A 17571-nucleotide genomic window follows, 5' to 3' on the forward strand; every position below is an offset into this window, starting at 1 on the left:
CAAAAGAGTTATCAGGTCAAAATTCAATTACTAATAGCAGTCTGCCATCGTACGGTGTTATGTATCCAACAAGCAAGTTTTTGATTGCCGTCATGAACGACTCGTAAACCCCTCCTCCCGACACATTCTCCGTTTCATTCGTAGCCATCAGGCTGTGTGTTTTGTTGTTGCTCTAGAGTTCAGATAAGTTTATTCCTGTTTTCCAAGTTTACGCTGTATTAGCAGAGCGAATACGATTAGCAGCTCGACGAAATCTCAAGAAACAGTTACTACCTAAAATCGTTCGTTTTGACGCCTTCAACTATCCACACAAGTTCCATCTAGCTTCATACCACTCACGTGCATGCATCTCCTACCCGGACTTCATTGCCAGGTAGCAATCGTTCGTGCTGATTCTGCATAACTGTTGTTGTTGGGCATGCATCTCCTACCCGTGTCATTCGTAGCCATCAGGCTGTGTGTTTTGTTGTTGCTCAAGAGTTCAGATAAGTTTATTCCTGTTTTCCAAGTTTACGCTGTATTAGCAGGGCGAATACGATAACCAGCTCGGCGAAATCTCAAGAAACAGTTACTACCTAAATCGTTCGTTTTGACGCCTTCAACTATCCACACAAGTTCCATCTAGCTTCATACCACTCACGTGCATGCATCTCCTACCCGGACTTCATTGTCAGGTAGCAATCGTTCGTGCTGATTCTGCATAACTGTACCATTCCGTTTTTGCTTGTTTTGCTTAACTTCATTTTTTTCGGTATGCGTTGTTGAGCATCTGGCGCATACCACCGTGCAGTGATTGATTGTATATAATGAATGTGTGTCATCATATTTCACTCATCTTAAACAAAACTATGAAACCAGTTGATAATCCGTTTTCGACTGAGCACCCACAAACCGCTTCCAACGTCGTCATCCACATCGTTAACACACCCAGATTGTGGTGCAAAATTACTTCGGAAACGCGCGAAAACTAACTCGAGTGATCTGTGCAATCACAAAGCACCATGTAAGCATGGTATTCGCTAAGAGATTTGAGTCCGAATTCATGTTCTACTACAACTAGGCTGTCAAGGACAAGTGACGAACTCATTATGGCTTCATCGAATAGTGATCGTAGAACAGATTGTTTGTGAGCTTTTAAAAAATGGGAAAATCTTATAAATTTTTAATATTTGCATATAAATTCTCAAATTTACTTGATTCCAACGAAAATAGCTTTGACGCGAAGTGTCATACTAATACTCTTTACTTCTGCATTCGGTTTGCTTAACTGATTGACAGAAACTTTGTTATTTCGTTCAGTATGTTGTGGGTCACGCACTATCAAAGTTACCCCGTTTTACGGTAATGCCAACTTTCGACGGCAAAATTTAAGATAAAAATGTTTTCTACAGTGTGCAGGAATAATCAGATTATACTCCACAAAACTACCAAAGTTACCCCGCCTTGCGGTATGATTAAGTTTGTAACGGTTACCTCAGCTGAGAAACCTGATAAAGTCTAGAAGAACACGGTTTTCCTCATTCAAAACTGCATTTCGATAGTCCCGAAGATGGGGATCAGTGAGAGAGGTGGGTCCATGTATGTAGTGGATCAAAACACTACAACAGCACTTTATCTGCTGGGTAAGTGAACGGTATGTTACTGAAAGCATACTTTTTGGCGTTTCTTTCGGAATCTATGGTATGGTATGGTTTTCAACGGCAAATCGACGCGCGTACAGTATGGCTCATAAAAAAAAAAAAAAAAAAAAAAAAAAAAAAATACGGAAGGTGCAATCGCAACTACAGTCACCCCACAGTTATGGATCAACTAAGGGTCACTTTTCTGAACAAGACATGATTAAAATAAATGATCCATAACTGTGGTACGGGTTTCAATGCCCCACAGTTATGAATCAACGTTTGTGGGAATACGGTCGGAAAAAATATGATCGAGCATTTTATAATTGATTGCGATGTTGCACAGATTTATGGCTCACGTAGGTAAAATGTGTTCTGCGTAATTGCAACTCTGTTTGATGAGATATTCCCGTTTTAATCCAACTCTGATCCATATCAGAGTGCTATCCATAACTGTGGGGTGACTGTTGTTGTTGACAATATGAGTGTTTTCGGTCTCATAGTATGGGGACGGCTTTTTAGTGAACTTGTGGGCGCTTGAGACAGTTTGGCAGTCATGTGTATAACTTATGTCATTTGTGCCTATGCTTTGCCTCTTTTAATTGCGAACAACCTTCCCTTCTATTCCAATGTTGGGTCTTCCAGTTTTGATTTTTCACACTCTAACAACGCCCCGTATTATCCGCATCCATTTCGCCCAATTTCAGAATCCACTGACCTAATAACCGAATAACGATGAATGAATTAAACTCCTCTATGCGTAGTGTGCCTTTATTTGTATATTTTACTTTGAATTTTGGTTATTAGAAACGGAACTCCCCAGCATACAACAACACATCGAACCATTAGGCATTTGTCGATCAGCCACAATAAAATTTAACAATAAACTCATATTTATAAACAGCGTAAAACTATCTTTTCCTGAATAAAGAAATAAAGAATAAAGAAAAAAAAAATCCATTGTGAATGGTTCATTTTTCTTATCATTTGGATGTCGTTCATTCGAAACGGAATATTACGAATGTTATACTGTGAATATCATTCTAAAACAAAACACATTATAATGCAAAACTTCTTAAGGCCCGTCATTCGTTTTGGCAACAATGATGACTTTTCAGCATGCATTTCAAAGTGATAAAACTCAGTCGTGATAGTTTATATTGACTTGAAAAAGAATCACTGTACGCGCTAACATGCATAAAGTATGCTGATACTTTTTCAACTGATTTTCTTCGATTCGAAATCGTGAGATGAATTAGCAACAATCATTAACGACGCGTACAAATTTCAACGACGGCCTGCTTCGCCTTAACGGCTACGGGTTTGAATGATCGAAAAACAATTATGGATCCTGCTTCCTTAAACGCATAAAGTGATCAGTGAAAAATAGAAGCAACCGTTCCATCGGAAGCGATGCTGAGCTCCGCCAATGTGGATAGAACAGTGATAGTTATGCTTTCCAGCAAAGAAGCATGAGACACACCATCAGCAACAGTTTGTATTACCTCGAAAAGGAAAACCCCCGAGATACACGATAAGGAAATTGGCTATTATTTTGTGTTAAAAATGGGCTGCGTACATCCTTGGAGTTAGCATGTAAGTAGATTTTGAATACCATTTACCCAAGATTTGGAATTTTGAATACCATTTACCCAAGATTGGTATTTTTGTTTTATTTTTTATTTATTTATTATTTTTTTTTTTCTCTACTGGTTGGGACTGGACCTACCTCTCTGCCTGGCCCTTTTGCAGTTCGAGATCAGTGCGTTGTTCATTATTGAAAAAAAAAAGAAAAAAAAAAACGAACGAAGCAACACCTCAAATCGTCAAGCAAGAGCATAATTTCAGAAATTCAAGTTGAAAACAAATTGTTCGATTGATTATCGAGTGACCAATCGGTCAAGGTATCAGCTTGAAAGACTGTCTAGATGTGTGCTCTTCACCTTGAGATTCGCCTTGAGAAAATCATCGATCGTACGGTAAAAGGAATATTCTTAGTAGTAACTCTTTGATATGATCTTCATTGGTAGTCCTGAAAAGGACTGATTGGATAATGAATACTGTTTCACAGTACAGTTGCGGGTGCTTCCGAAAGTTGCTAACTTTACTTTTTGGCAGCGGTCTTCTTTGCGGCAGCTTTCTTGGCTGGGGCAGCCTTCTTCGGTTTTGGGGTCTTTGGCTTCTTTGCGGCGGTCTTCGAAGGTTTGGTGGCCTTTTGCTTCGGGGCAGCAGCCTTCTTTACACCTCCGGCCTTTTTGGCAGCCTTTGCACCGGCAGCTTTGGCTTTCTTCGCTGCAGCTGGCTTCTTGGCTTTCTTTTCGCCGGCTGGCTTCTTGGCCTTCTTCTCTCCAGCTGGTTTCTTGGCAGCCTTCTTCTTCTCTCCGGCAGCCTTCTTGGGTTTCTTCTCACCGGCCTTCTTCGTTTTCTTTTCACCGGCGGCCTTCTTAGCATCAGCCTTCAGTTTGAACGATCCGGAGGCACCAGTTCCCTTGGTTTGGACAAACTTGCCCTTTTCGACACCATTCTTCAGCGCCTTCTTCAGGAATGGGGCAAGCTTGGCGACATCGCATTTGTAGTTGGCAGCAATGTACTTCTTGATGGCCTGCAAGGAGGATCCGTTCCGTTCCTTCAGGGTTTTGATAGCAGCAACCACCATATCGTTCACCGGGGGATGGGTCGATGGCTTCTTTGGCTTGCCCTGTCCCTTAGGGGCCCTTGGCTTCTTGGCCTTGGCTGGCGAGACAGCAGGGGCTGCGGCAGCGGCTTCAGCGGCGACTTCAGACATTTTGAAAGGCAGAAATAGTAATGCTTACACGTTAGAGTAAACGAATGAAGACAAATCTGGCAACAGTACGGTGTTCGGAAGAGATGTCTGTGTTAGGGATGCAGACATGGTCGTCCACTGAATGACTGTTCGTGAAATATTGTATATTTTTTTGGTAACATCTTTCTAAAACTCAGTTTTCCGTTCTTCACTAAACATATTTACATTTTAGTATGTCCGTCTGGCGAGTATATGAATCTCGCTAGCAGCCCATTACCGCTACACTGGGCTGGCATTGAGAAAAGTACCACGTAAACATGTCGTAATGGCACTCGTGCTTCATATGGTGTGGCTTCGCTAGATAAAACAATTAATAGCAACTATTGAAACAATGCTATCATGCTTGCCGGTAATGAATTTAGAAACATCAATAGTCGCTCTTTGCGTTTACATTCATATATTATGAAAAATCCGTTACCTTATGGCTCATAACAGGTCTCAAACAAAGTCATTCCCAGTGCTGACGGGCGATGTTCGTGGGTTTGGTTTAAGTAAACTTTTAACAATGTTAATTTGATGGTTTTCCATAAACCATACCCACAACATGGGCTCGATAAAAATGTCAATCAATCAATTTTATTTTAATCTGTAAACAAAATAGTCATGTAACTCATAATCGTTTAAAAACAAAGCAACTCTCACCCGCTTGAGATATACCACCGTTGATTGTCCAATTTCAACAAATGCGTTGCCTTAGCCATCGATGCCACCGCACTGCACAGGATAGTGAATGTTTAGTTAAGATTTTGGTTTATGTTGAAATTTATAACTGCAAACTCGCTACAATAAAATACAATCTGTAATATCAGACAGCACACCCCGCAAGAACATCGCTGCCAGTGCGAGTCTGTAGGACATGCATAGCCCTGAATAAGAATCAACGCGTTAGGTCAGTGCCGCGTTTGTTGTAGTTTGGTTAATTAAACTTTCTGTCGGTTTCATTACTGTTAATTCCATGTAAGCAAGAAATTAAAAGAAGCTTTGGTAATCGATCCCCGAAATGTGAAACCGAAAAACGCGTGAGCACCAAACAATGTACGTGTACATACGGCACCTATACGTTTCCGGTTTAAGAATCGTTTTCGGGATGCAGCCGAAAGTTGCTGCAGTTGTTGATTATTTGTAGAACTGATTGATTGCTCGTCAGCCTTGAAGATCTGAGTACTGATATATAATGTCTGTCGTTAGGCCTGGTGGAACCCGCTCCGGTACGGAGAACAAGGACACCTCAATAGGGAAAATTTAATGCCCTACCTTCACCACTAGCACAAACGGCGCCGTCCATGAGCGTAGCATGAGCTCCATGGTTCATATTTTAAAAGATTGAAATTAAGTTCACGTACTTTGGCGTGATTTGAGATTCTAACGTAATGGGCTCACTAAATAGCTCACTCACTTTGTTGAATATGTTACTTTTGCTACTAGGCTAGATCGATATATTGCTTTGCTGCTGTCTGATACGAGAAGGCAGACCGTTTCACTCATAATGATATTATTTTCTCTCTGTGCGATACCTGAAAGTAGGCAGCAAATCATACAGGTTGAGTTTAGGGCGTCATTGCACTATTCGGTAAGTATTGTCAGTTCAGTCAGGCTTTTTGCAAAGCATAGAGGTCCAAGTAGATATTTTGAAACAACCAAAGGTTGGTAACAAGTAGTCGGGGGATCAATTTGACATTGAATCATGTAAGCAAACTACGATGGGGTGGTATGATGTTCGCCATTACGAAACAGTCGGTTTAGCTATTGAGTATTACAGTCGCTGCGAAGGGTCATTTTTTCCGAATTTAACTCTTTTCTATGATTGAAATAGTGGCCCTGAAAAGGGCCTTTTGGTTTGCTGCGATTATTCGATGTCGGTCGTCATTTACTTGGAGCTGGTGTACTTGGTGACGGCCTTGGTGCCTTCGGAAACAGCATGCTTAGCCAATTCTCCTGGAAGCAGAAGACGGACGGCGGTTTGAATTTCGCGGGAAGTGATTGTCGAGCGCTTGTTGTAGTGAGCAAGACGGGAGGCTTCGGCGGCAATACGTTCAAAGATGTCGTTGACGAAGCTGTTCATGATGCTCATAGCCTTTGAAGAAACGCCAGTGTCGGGATGGACTTGCTTCAACACCTTGTAGATGTAGATGGCATAGCTCTCCTTCCTGCGCTGCTTCTTCTTCTTCTTGTCGCCCTTGACAATGTTCTTCTGGGCCTTGCCGGATTTCTTCGCGGCCTTTCCACTGGTTTTCGGTGCCATCGCTATAGGTTTGACGTTGTTTTCGATCCAAAGGGAAACAGAAACTGATGCCGTTCGATTTGTTGTTGTTGTTGTTGTTTGAGAGGGACTTTAACCCGAAGGTCATTCGTCCCTTATCGCTGGGTTTTACAGTTGGTCCAGTAATCCGGTGGTGGTTAAAAATGCGATTAAAGCTTCCTCGTTTGGTGGCGATAACGTCTCTTCCAGGGTGCCGTCCAAATTACAAGCCAAGCGTTCAGTGTTGTAACATTGACAGTCAATCAAAATATGGTGGACAGTTAAGGGGGTACCGCAAGATGTGCAAGTAGGGGGATCTATTTTGTCAATACGGTAACTATGGGTTAAACGGGTGTGACCAATTCGTAAACGGGTTAAAATGCGACGATGTTTGGGGTTAATGTTATCGGGCCAGGGGAAAGTGGATGATTTTAATCTTCTGAGAGCAATATCCCTGCTGTTGTACCATTTAGTGCTCCAGGAGTCATGGATCTTCTCCTTTGTCCATCTCTGAGCGTCGATGGATGGAATAGAAACATCCTCTGGGTTCATGCTGCGACCTACACCTGCTAACCGGTCAGCCTCCTCATTACCGTGGATGCCAGAGTGACCTGGCACCCAACAGAAGGTGGCTCTGTTGACCAAAGCAAGTCTTTCGGCCTCCTGAAGCCAGGGGTGTTTCAAGGAGTAAGAATCCATTTCTCGAAGACAACTAGCAGAATCGCTGAAGATTACTATGGGATGATCCGATAGGGTGGAACAGAGGTGAGTGGCTTTTAGAAGGGCATATGCTTCGGCACTAAATATGGAACAAGATGGGGGGAGGGCAGCACTGATGTTTGGGAGTGTAGAGTAGCTAGCAATGCCATAACCAACATAACCATTACATACAGAACCATCTGTATATATTGTTAGGTGGTTGGAGTATTTTTCAGAGCGGAGTTTGTTGAAGTGTGATTGAATTATAGAATGTGGATCACCAGCTTTGACCTGATCTAGAAGAGAGAGATCTATTTTTGGGGTGGGTTGATTCCATGACTTGGTTTTGGATCTAGGTAATACGGCTATTTCTGGAAGCGATTGGTTTGTGAGGGATTGGAATAAGTCAGAGGCTCGTGTGACCAGGGGAACGTCATTTCGACCCCCCAGACTCAGCCATCTGATAGCTTTGGAAACAACGTTAGTTGTTAAGGAATAGTCAAAAGGGAGTTGTCCGCATTCAGCCATAATGGATAAGATGGGACTGGTAGCAAAAGCTCCTGAAGCTAGACGGACAGCTTTATTATACAGTGGGCTTAATTTGTTGCTTACCAAATCACCACCTCTGCTGAAGAGGCCAACACCATAGAACATCTTAGGTAGAATCCAACTGTTGACGATTTGTAGGATAGATGTTCGGTGGGCGCAAGGTATACGGGAGCCGATTACTTTTATGAGATTAAGTCTTTGGTTGATGGATTTGCGGACGCTATTAAGGTGCTGCCTGAAGCTAAGGGTTCGGTCGAGATGAATACCAAGGATTTTGAGGGATATTTGGGATTTTATAATTGTATTATTTAAAATGATGTCGGGGAGTTTTGACATCTTTTTTCTGTTGCGACTGATGTGTAGAAGTTGGGATTTTTCAGGGGATATAGTGAAACCGTGTTCGTCAGCCCATTTTGAAACACTCAGAACTGCTGATTGAATTCGTTTTCTGGACAGAGATTTTATGCTGTGGAAGGTGAGTATGGTGATGTCGTCCGCATAGACTAGTATGAAGATATTGGGCGGAATGTCCTTGAATAGCGATTGGATGCAGATAAGGAAGAGTGTTGGGGCAATTACCGAACCTTGAGGAATACCATTTTCTTGACATCTCAACTCAGATCGGTTGTTGCCTAAGATGACCCTAAATCTCCTATCCTGAAGGAAGCTTTGGACGTAATGACCCATGCGACCTTTGATTCCCCATTCTTCAAAAGATTTGAGAATGGGAAAACGCCACGCACGGTCGTATGCTTTCGACAGGTCAAGGGATACAACGTCACCATGTATTCCCCTTTCCAGGTGTGAGTTAATGATATCTTCAAGTTCGGTAAGATAGTCATCAGAGCTTTTATCTGGGCGGAAAGCAAACTGTCGATTATCTAGTAAACCACGAGATTCCAGAAGAGTGATGAGTCGTCTGTTAACCATTTTCTCAAGAATCTTCCCAATACAGTTTAATAAAGTAATGGGGCGGAAACTGTCGGCATTATTTCTATCTTTATCGGGTTTGGGAATGGGAACAACTAATCCTTCCTTCCAAGAGTTAGGGATTTCACCGCGGTTCCAAATGTCGTTGAATATTGTAAGGAGGATGGATTTACCTATTAGGGGAAGGTTCTTGAGAAGTGGATAACCTACATCATCCGGGCCAGCTGATGACCCGTGGACTCTGTGTAAAGCCCAATCTAACTCTTCATATGAAAAATCACAGTTATACTCTAGATTTTCATCAGTATTGAAATTGGGAGGAGATGCTTCTATGGTGTTTTTGTGGGAAATGAAGTTATCAGAGTAATTGGAGGAGGAAGATGATTGGGAAAAGTGATCAGCAAGATGTTCGGTAATAATTGAAGGATTGTCAGTGATTTGATTACTGATTTTTAGTTTAATAGGCTGTCTACTTTTACTACCGTTTAATCGATGGACTTTGTCCCACAGTTCTTTTGAAGTACTGTCAGGGTTAATTGAGGAAATGAATTCGTCCCAGCTGTCCTGTTTGGCCTGTTTAATGACCGATCTGGCTGCATTCCTAGCAGCTTTGAATTCAGAAAAAGTGGTAGAGTCTTTACGATCTTCCTTTGCAATCTTCTGAAGAGCACGTAGTTTTTTGCGACGGAGTTTGACTGCAGAACGAACCTCGGGGTTCCACCATGGAACCGACTTTTTACCGGGAGAACCATTGGTTCTGGGAATGTGGTGCGTAGCTATGGCAAACAATTGTTGAACGAATTCCTCAGCTGAGGAAGGGGCTCTGTTGGAAAATACCGAGAAGACCTCGTTTTGATAGCTAGGCCAGTCAGCCAGCTCATACTTCCAACGAGGACGGCAGGAAGACACAGGAGGAGCTCTATTCAGTTGGATAACAATAGGAAGATGGTCACTACCACAACAGTCATTGTGGACCATCCAAGACAGCTGGGAATTGAGGCTATGGGAGGATACTGAAAGGTCTAAGGCTGATGATTGACCAGTTGAGAGACTGATTCTAGTGTGACTACCATCGTTCAGCAGAGTCATGCCATATTCGTCAAAGAGTTGGCATAAAATCGATCCTCTAGCATCATTACGATGGCAGCCCCAAAGAGTTGAATGACCGTTAAAATCACCCATTAGGAGAACAGGGGATGATATTTGGTCAAGTATTTTGGCAAGACTAGCTTTAATGGGGAGGTTATGTGAGGGAGAGATATAAATGGAAACCAGTGTGATTTTCAAGGGGAAATCAATTTCTATGGCTACTGCGAATAAAGAATCATATGAAGGGAGAGAAATTCTACGATGAGGAATATCAGATTTTATGGCTAAACTTGTACCGGTTTTGTAGGGATTATCAGGGTTTTCGCAAATGTACAGATCATAACCTTTGATGAAGTTTATTGATGTTGAATTGGGAATCATTGTTTCCTGTAACGCTAAAGCAATAGGGTTGAATTGAGAAATTAATAATTGTAATTCTGAGAGTTTACCTTTAAGTCCGAAGAGATTCCATTGTAATGCTAGGCAGGATTGAGTTGGTTGGTTAGAGGACGATTGACTATTTATGGGGTTTGATGTGTTGGCCATTGTGAGATTGTGAGTGAGGGGAGTTGAGACGAGTGGAATCCATTAGAGTTTGCAGTTGGTCGAGAGTGCCAGGGTGGTTTGGGGGAGATTTGTAGTTGAATGGGGGATAAGCAAGATCAGAAGATTGTTGCGATTGGTCAGCACTTGCTTTTTTAACAATGGGGGCATGAATTTCCGTGGTTGGATGACGTTTGTGTTTCTGAACGCTTGGCTTTGGAAGGACAGCACTTACCTGGTTCGAGACGCCTACACTGGGTTGTCCGGGGGCACTCTGCTTGGCACTGGAATCCGTTTCCATTTCGGAGCCGCTACCTTCATCCTTCATAATCTGGATCTTGCGGGATCGCTTCTTCTCCTTCTTACTGGTGCACTTCTTTTCAAGTTCCTCGATCCTGCTGGTTAGCTTGCTGATGGTTTCGGTCAGTTGCTTGATCAAGTCGTCTTTGGCTTTCAGTTGATCCGATTGTCCCGTAGATGTACGGGCGTTGACCAACCTCTGTTGAACTGCTGAGCTGACGGCAGCATAGGAACCGCCGCCGGATTGGATCTGCTTCTTCGCTTCTTCCTGGGAAATGCCTTTGGTGAATCGCAGCCTAACGATTTCTTTCTCCATCGCGTACACCGGGCAGGATCGGTTAGCAGGTCCGTGGGCACCTTGGCAGTGCTGGCAGAAAGGGGCAGCGTTGCACTCCCCTTCGAGATCGTGGGTTTTGGAGCAGTTTCGGCACTTTGCAGCGCCTTTGCACCGGAGTTTGGAGTGGCCATAGTTGAAGCACTTGTAGCATATCATCGGGTCCGGGATGTACATGCGTGTCTTGATACGCAGTGGTCCGACCTTGATGTGTTCGGGCACTGCTGTTCCGTTCAGCGTCAGAATGACAGTTGGGGTATTAACCGGCTTGCCATCCTGCATTCGGGTGATCCGTTTTACACCGACCACTCCGTCCTTGGCCAGCCATTCCATCAGCTCTTGTTCCGTCTTGTTTTGGATTTCACGACATGAAATCACGCAGCGCCTTTTGTTGAAGACGGGGTGGAGTTCCACCGTCACCGCCATTCCGTTGAAAAGCTTCTTCATGCTGAGCAGTTTCCTTACCTGCCCAGCGTCACGTACTCGCAGCACATACTTCATCCCGTTCGCTTCCGTTGTGGTGTTTTCGATTTCGCCGACGAGGTCCTGCATTGATTTGCCCACGATAAATGGGCACAGCTTCGTTTCACCGTCCGTTGCATACAAGGAAAGGATTTGCAGCTGGCCGATGCCTACGCCGCCCATCCATTCCGGAACCGTTGGACCGCCATTGAACGCCGTGGGGGGAAGCCCAGGGTCCCACCCCGAACTCGCCGCCATGCTCGTTCGCACTTCTTCGCGCAAAGACTCTCTTTGCACTGTATCACTTTTTTCACACTAATGGTATAAAGTCTTTACCGTATCACTGTTACTGTCACTGTCACTGTACCACTGAAAAGTGGTTAACTGTTTCTTCAACCGCGATCGGTTGGAATGTCACTGCACTGCTCACTGTTGATTCGCTCGGAAAATACTCGCTCTCGAATACACGTCCGCGCGCGCTGGTGGTTGAAAACTGATGATGATGATGCCGTTCGACCGGAGCGGTTTATCTTTTATACTCGTAGAATAGAGAGCACCGCTACGCCCCTTCGATTTGTTTGCTGTTTCGATGTTTCCACTTCTACCTCCCTGGTATTGGTACATCGCAGTGCTGCGCATGTATAAAATAACCCTCGTTCTGGCGATTCCCCATCAGTACAGTTTACGTACGCTTTGTAAACGTTTCTCTGTTAGTTAAACTCAAACCTACTATCTCATAATGTCTGGCCGCGGCAAAGGAGGCAAAGTTAAGGGAAAGGCAAAGTCCCGTTCCAACCGGGCAGGATTGCAGTTCCCGGTCGGTCGTATCCACCGTCTGCTCAGGAAGGGCAACTACGCCGAGCGAGTTGGTGCTGGCGCTCCAGTCTACTTGGCTGCCGTCATGGAATATCTGGCTGCTGAAGTTCTGGAATTGGCGGGAAACGCTGCTCGTGATAACAAGAAGACCAGAATCATTCCCCGTCATCTGCAGTTGGCCATCCGTAACGATGAGGAATTGAACAAACTGCTGTCTGGCGTTACCATTGCACAGGGTGGTGTGTTGCCAAACATTCAGGCTGTTCTGTTGCCCAAGAAAACCGAAAAGAAGGCCTAAATTACTTCCCGCTCGACTGAAGACCGTGCGCATCAAACCAAAACCGTCCTTTTCAGGACGACAATATTCGTTCTACCGCTAGAGAGTTGTTCGAAATTATGTATTTGGTGTAAAGTAAACTATTGTATAAGTACGTCTAGGTGTCAATTGCAAATAATATCCAACTACTATCGGCACACAGCACGTCAGCCACTCGCCGTCGTTGGTGGTGCTACCAATCGCATTCGTTTAGCACCAACCACTGCTGCTTGCATCTGGATTGTGTGCTGTTTTGCTGGTGGAAAAAAACATCCCAGTAGTGTTAGTTTGTCATAAACAAAGGTGCGCTTAGAGTTAAGTCACAGGAATGTTATTAGTTTGTCATAAACAAAGGTGTGCTTAGAGTTAAGTTACGAGGAATGTTATTCTCAACTTCCACCTAGATTGTGTGCTGTTTTGCTGGTGGAAACATGCCAGCAGTGTTAGTTTGTCATTATCAAAGGTGGGCTTTGAGTTAAGTTTTCTAGGTGAATATCGAGCATCCTCACACACCACATCCTCCATCGTTTGCCATAAAGGGGTAGAAGTTTGAAATATGGGTAGAGAAATCACGGCTGATGCTGAAGCCGTTTCATTGTCATTTTGCCTACCGACTTGTGCACTCGATACAAACGGAACACATATGTCGTTACCTGCGTCGTTCAGTCTGCCCTGCCGTTAAAAACAATAATGGCGTAATGTAATGTAACCGATTAATTGGCTAGCGTAGGCTAGGCGTAGCGTAATGTAACCGATTCATTGGCTCTTTCACGATAGCGAGAGATACGAAGATGTTGGAAGTCGAATGGTGTATTTTAGCCGAAATGCGCCAAGAGTTAGTCTAGATTTAGCGAAAATATGGGAATAAGTTGACTTCGTCAGTTATTCCGAGGGAATAATTCCTGATAACTCTTTTGTGGAATGTGGTAGTGGCCCTGAAAAGGGCCGTTTTTTAACGTAGACCAAATTTAGGCACGTTCTCCACGGATACGGCGAGCCAGCTGAATGTCCTTGGGCATGATAGTGACACGCTTGGCGTGGATGGCGCACAGGTTGGTATCTTCGAAAAGACCGACCAGATAGGCCTCGCTAGCTTCCTGTAGGGCCATGACAGCCGAGCTCTGGAAGCGCAGGTCAGTCTTGAAGTCCTGAGCAATTTCACGAACCAGGCGCTGGAAGGGCAGCTTGCGGATCAGCAGCTCAGTTGACTTCTGATAGCGACGGATTTCACGCAGAGCGACGGTTCCTGGCCGATAACGATGGGGCTTCTTGACTCCTCCGGTAGCCGGGGCGCTCTTGCGAGCGGCTTTGGTAGCCAGCTGCTTGCGAGGAGCCTTTCCTCCAGTAGACTTACGGGCAGTCTGCTTGGTACGAGCCATTGTATGATGGTGAAGTTTGTTTTACAATCCAAACGAATGCGTTGAAACGAGGCGAAATAATGAGGGTCGAAAACTCGACGTCTACTTTTATATGCTTGTTTCGACGCAGGCAACCAATCAGAAGCCCCGAAAGAATAGGAAAAGCAAGAATGGCAAGAAGAAAGCACCCCTCGTGCGGGTATAAAAGTGGCAGTCCGCCAGCGGAAGGCATCAGTTTCATTACAACCGTAGTCGAACACCGAACTAAACATACAAAATGACTGGCCGTGGTAAGGGAGGCAAAGGACTAGGAAAAGGAGGCGCTAAGCGTCATCGCAAGGTTTTGCGTGATAACATCCAGGGTATCACCAAGCCCGCCATCCGTCGTTTGGCTCGTCGTGGTGGAGTCAAGCGTATCTCTGGTCTTATCTACGAGGAAACCCGTGGAGTGCTGAAGGTATTCCTGGAAAATGTCATTCGTGATGCTGTTACCTACACTGAACACGCCAAGCGTAAAACCGTAACCGCCATGGATGTTGTCTACGCTCTGAAGCGTCAGGGACGTACTCTGTACGGTTTCGGAGGTTAAATCGTATCCATATTTCCGCTCTCAAAACGGCCCTTTTCAGGGCCACCAAACACATTCCCAAAAGAGTTATCAGGTCAAAATTCAATTACTAATAGCAGTCTGCCATCGTACGGTGTTATGTATCCAACAAGCAAGTTTTTGATTGCCGTCATGAACGACTCGTAAACCCCTCCTCCCGACACATTCTCCGTTTCATTCGTAGCCATCAGGCTGTGTGTTTTGTTGTTGCTCTAGAGTTCAGATAAGTTTATTCCTGTTTTCCAAGTTTACGCTGTATTAGCAGAGCGAATACGATTAGCAGCTCGACGAAATCTCAAGAAACAGTTACTACCTAAATCGTTCGTTTTGACGCCTTCAACTATCCACACAAGTTCCATCTAGCTTCATACCACTCACGTGCATGCATCTCCTACCCGGACTTCATTGCCAGGTAGCAATCGTTCGTGCTGATTCTGCATAACTGTTGTTGTTGGGCATGCATCTCCTACCCGTGTCATTCGTAGCCATCAGGCTGTGTGTTTTGTTGTTGCTCAAGAGTTCAGATAAGTTTATTCCTGTTTTCCAAGTTTACGCTGTATTAGCAGGGCGAATACGATAACCAGCTCGGCGAAATCTCAAGAAACAGTTACTACCTAAATCGTTCGTTTTGACGCCTTCAACTATCCACACAAGTTCCATCTAGCTTCATACCACTCACGTGCATGCATCTCCTACCCGGACTTCATTGTCAGGTAGCAATCGTTCGTGCTGATTCTGCATAACTGTACCATTCCGTTTTTGCTTGTTTTGCTTAACTTCATTTTTTTCGGTATGCGTTGTTGAGCATCTGGCGCATACCACCGTGCAGTGATTGATTGTATATAATGAATGTGTGTCATCATATTTCACTCATCTTAAACAAAACTATGAAACCAGTTGATAATCCGTTTTCGACTGAGCACCCACAAACCGCTTCCAACGTCGTCATCCACATCGTTAACACACCCAGATTGTGGTGCAAAATTACTTCGGAAACGCGCGAAAACTAACTCGAGTGATCTGTGCAATCACAAAGCACCATGTAAGCATGGTATTCGCTAAGAGATTTGAGTCCGAATTCATGTTCTACTACAACTAGGCTGTCAAGGACAAGTGACGAACTCATTATGGCTTCATCGAATAGTGATCGTAGAACAGATTGTTTGTGAGCTTTTAAAAAATGGGAAAATCTTATAAATTTTTAATATTTGCATATAAATTCTCAAATTTACTTGATTCCAACGAAAATAGCTTTGACGCGAAGTGTCATACTAATACTCTTTACTTCTGCATTCGGTTTGCTTAACTGATTGACAGAAACTTTGTTATTTCGTTCAGTATGTTGTGGGTCACGCACTATCAAAGTTACCCCGTTTTACGGTAATGCCAACTTTCGACGGCAAAATTTAAGATAAAAATGTTTTCTACAGTGTGCAGGAATAATCAGATTATACTCCACAAAACTACCAAAGTTACCCCGCCTTGCGGTATGATTAAGTTTGTAACGGTTACCTCAGCTGAGAAACCTGATAAAGTCTAGAAGAACACGGTTTTCCTCATTCAAAACTGCATTTCGATAGTCCCGAAGATGGGGATCAGTGAGAGAGGTGGGTCCATGTATGTAGTGGATCAAAACACTACAACAGCACTTTATCTGCTGGGTAAGTGAACGGTATGTTACTGAAAGCATACTTTTTGGCGTTTCTTTCGGAATCTATGGTATGGTATGGTTTTCAACGGCAAATCGACGCGCGTACAGTATGGCTCATAAAAAAAAAAAAAAAAAAAAAAAAAAATACGGAAGGTGCAATCGCAACTACAGTCACCCCACAGTTATGGATCAACTAAGGGTCACTTTTCTGAACAAGACATGATTAAAATAAATGATCCATAACTGTGGTACGGGTTTCAATGCCCCACAGTTATGAATCAACGTTTGTGGGAATACGGTCGGAAAAAATATGATCGAGCATTTTATAATTGATTGCGATGTTGCACAGATTTATGGCTCACGTAGGTAAAATGTGTTCTGCGTAATTGCAACTCTGTTTGATGAGATATTCCCGTTTTAATCCAACTCTGATCCATATCAGAGTGCTATCCATAACTGTGGGGTGACTGTTGTTGTTGACAATATGAGTGTTTTCGGTCTCATAGTATGGGGACGGCTTTTAGTGAACTTGTGGGCGCTTGAGACAGTTTGGCAGTCATGTGTATAACTTATGTCATTTGTGCCTATGCTTTGCCTCTTTTAATTGCGAACAACCTTCCCTTCTATTCCAATGTTGGGTCTTCCAGTTTTGATTTTTCACACTCTAACAACGCCCCGTATTATCCGCATCCATTTCGCCCAATTTCAGAATCCACTGACCTAATAACCGAATAACGATGAATGAATTAAACTCCTCTATGCGTAGTGTGCCTTTATTTGTATATTTTACTTTGAATTTTGGTTATTAGAAACGGAACTCCCCAGCATACAACAACACATCGAACCATTAGGCATTTGTCGATCAGCCACAATAAAATTTAACAATAAACTCATATTTATAAACAGCGTAAAACTATCTTTTCCTGAATAAAGAAATAAAGAATAAAGAAAAAAAAATCCATTGTGAATGGTTCATTTTTCTTATCATTTGGATGTCGTTCATTCGAAACGGAATATTACGAATGTTATACTGTGAATATCATTCTAAAACAAAACACATTATAATGCAAAACTTCTTAAGGCCCGTCATTCGTTTTGGCAACAATGATGACTTTTCAGCATGCATTTCAAAGTGATAAAACTCAGTCGTGATAGTTTATATTGACTTGAAAAAGAATCACTGTACGCGCTAACATGCATAAAGTATGCTGATACTTTTTCAACTGATTTTCTTC

At 43.4% G+C, this 17571-nt stretch overlaps 6 protein-coding genes across 6 annotated transcripts in view; 3 read left to right on the forward strand and 3 right to left on the reverse strand.

Moving 5' to 3' along the window:
* Positions 1–272, forward strand: part of LOC110680860 (histone H4) — an 898-nt gene extending 626 nt beyond the window's left edge. Inside the window, exon 1 of the mRNA XM_021856653.1 lies at positions 1–272. This exon is cut by the window's left edge and continues 626 nt beyond it. The gene's annotated coding sequence lies outside the window, so the exon portion shown is untranslated.
* A 3348-nt stretch (positions 273–3620) lies between these two features.
* LOC110680855 (histone H1B-like) lies at positions 3621–4463 on the reverse strand. Its single transcript, XM_021856648.1, has one exon. The coding sequence runs from the start codon at positions 4402–4404 to the stop codon at positions 3724–3726; it is 681 nt and encodes a 226-aa protein (XP_021712340.1). The 5' UTR covers positions 4405–4463; the 3' UTR covers positions 3621–3723.
* Positions 4464–6253: 1790 nt separating this feature from the next.
* On the reverse strand, positions 6254–6729 carry LOC110680859 (histone H2B). The gene has a single exon (XM_021856651.1). It carries the CDS (start codon positions 6683–6685, stop codon positions 6311–6313), a length of 375 nt encoding a protein of 124 aa, XP_021712343.1. The 5' UTR covers positions 6686–6729; the 3' UTR covers positions 6254–6310.
* Positions 6730–12125: 5396 nt separating this feature from the next.
* LOC110680857 (histone H2A) lies at positions 12126–12835 on the forward strand. Its single transcript, XM_021856649.1, has one exon. It carries the CDS (start codon positions 12328–12330, stop codon positions 12700–12702), a length of 375 nt encoding a protein of 124 aa, XP_021712341.1. The 5' UTR covers positions 12126–12327; the 3' UTR covers positions 12703–12835.
* A 237-nt stretch (positions 12836–13072) lies between these two features.
* On the reverse strand, positions 13073–14127 carry LOC5578462 (histone H3). Its single transcript, XM_001656935.2, has one exon. It carries the CDS (start codon positions 14097–14099, stop codon positions 13689–13691), a length of 411 nt encoding a protein of 136 aa, XP_001656985.1. The 5' UTR covers positions 14100–14127; the 3' UTR covers positions 13073–13688.
* LOC5578463 (histone H4) lies at positions 14100–16495 on the forward strand. The gene has a single exon (XM_021856652.1). The coding sequence runs from the start codon at positions 14356–14358 to the stop codon at positions 14665–14667; it is 312 nt and encodes a 103-aa protein (XP_021712344.1). The 5' UTR covers positions 14100–14355; the 3' UTR covers positions 14668–16495.
* Positions 16496–17571: the final 1076 nt, after the last annotated feature.

Source organism: Aedes aegypti, unplaced genomic scaffold (genome assembly GCF_002204515.2).
Source record: "Aedes aegypti strain LVP_AGWG unplaced genomic scaffold, AaegL5.0 Primary Assembly AGWG_AaegL5_hic_scaff_1910_PBJ_arrow, whole genome shotgun sequence".
NCBI classification, from domain to species: Eukaryota; Metazoa; Arthropoda; class Insecta; order Diptera; family Culicidae; genus Aedes; species Aedes aegypti.

Excerpts from the sequence above, each read along its gene's own strand:
- LOC110680855 (XM_021856648.1), bottom strand. The coding sequence starts at position 4,404 with ATGTCTGAAGTCGCCGCTGAAGCCGCTGCCGCAGCCCCTGCTGTCTCG.
- LOC110680859 (XM_021856651.1), bottom strand. The coding sequence starts at position 6,685 with ATGGCACCGAAAACCAGTGGAAAGGCCGCGAAGAAATCCGGCAAGGCC.
- LOC110680857 (XM_021856649.1), top strand. The coding sequence starts at position 12,328 with ATGTCTGGCCGCGGCAAAGGAGGCAAAGTTAAGGGAAAGGCAAAGTCC.
- LOC5578462 (XM_001656935.2), bottom strand. The coding sequence starts at position 14,099 with ATGGCTCGTACCAAGCAGACTGCCCGTAAGTCTACTGGAGGAAAGGCT.
- LOC5578463 (XM_021856652.1), top strand. The coding sequence starts at position 14,356 with ATGACTGGCCGTGGTAAGGGAGGCAAAGGACTAGGAAAAGGAGGCGCT.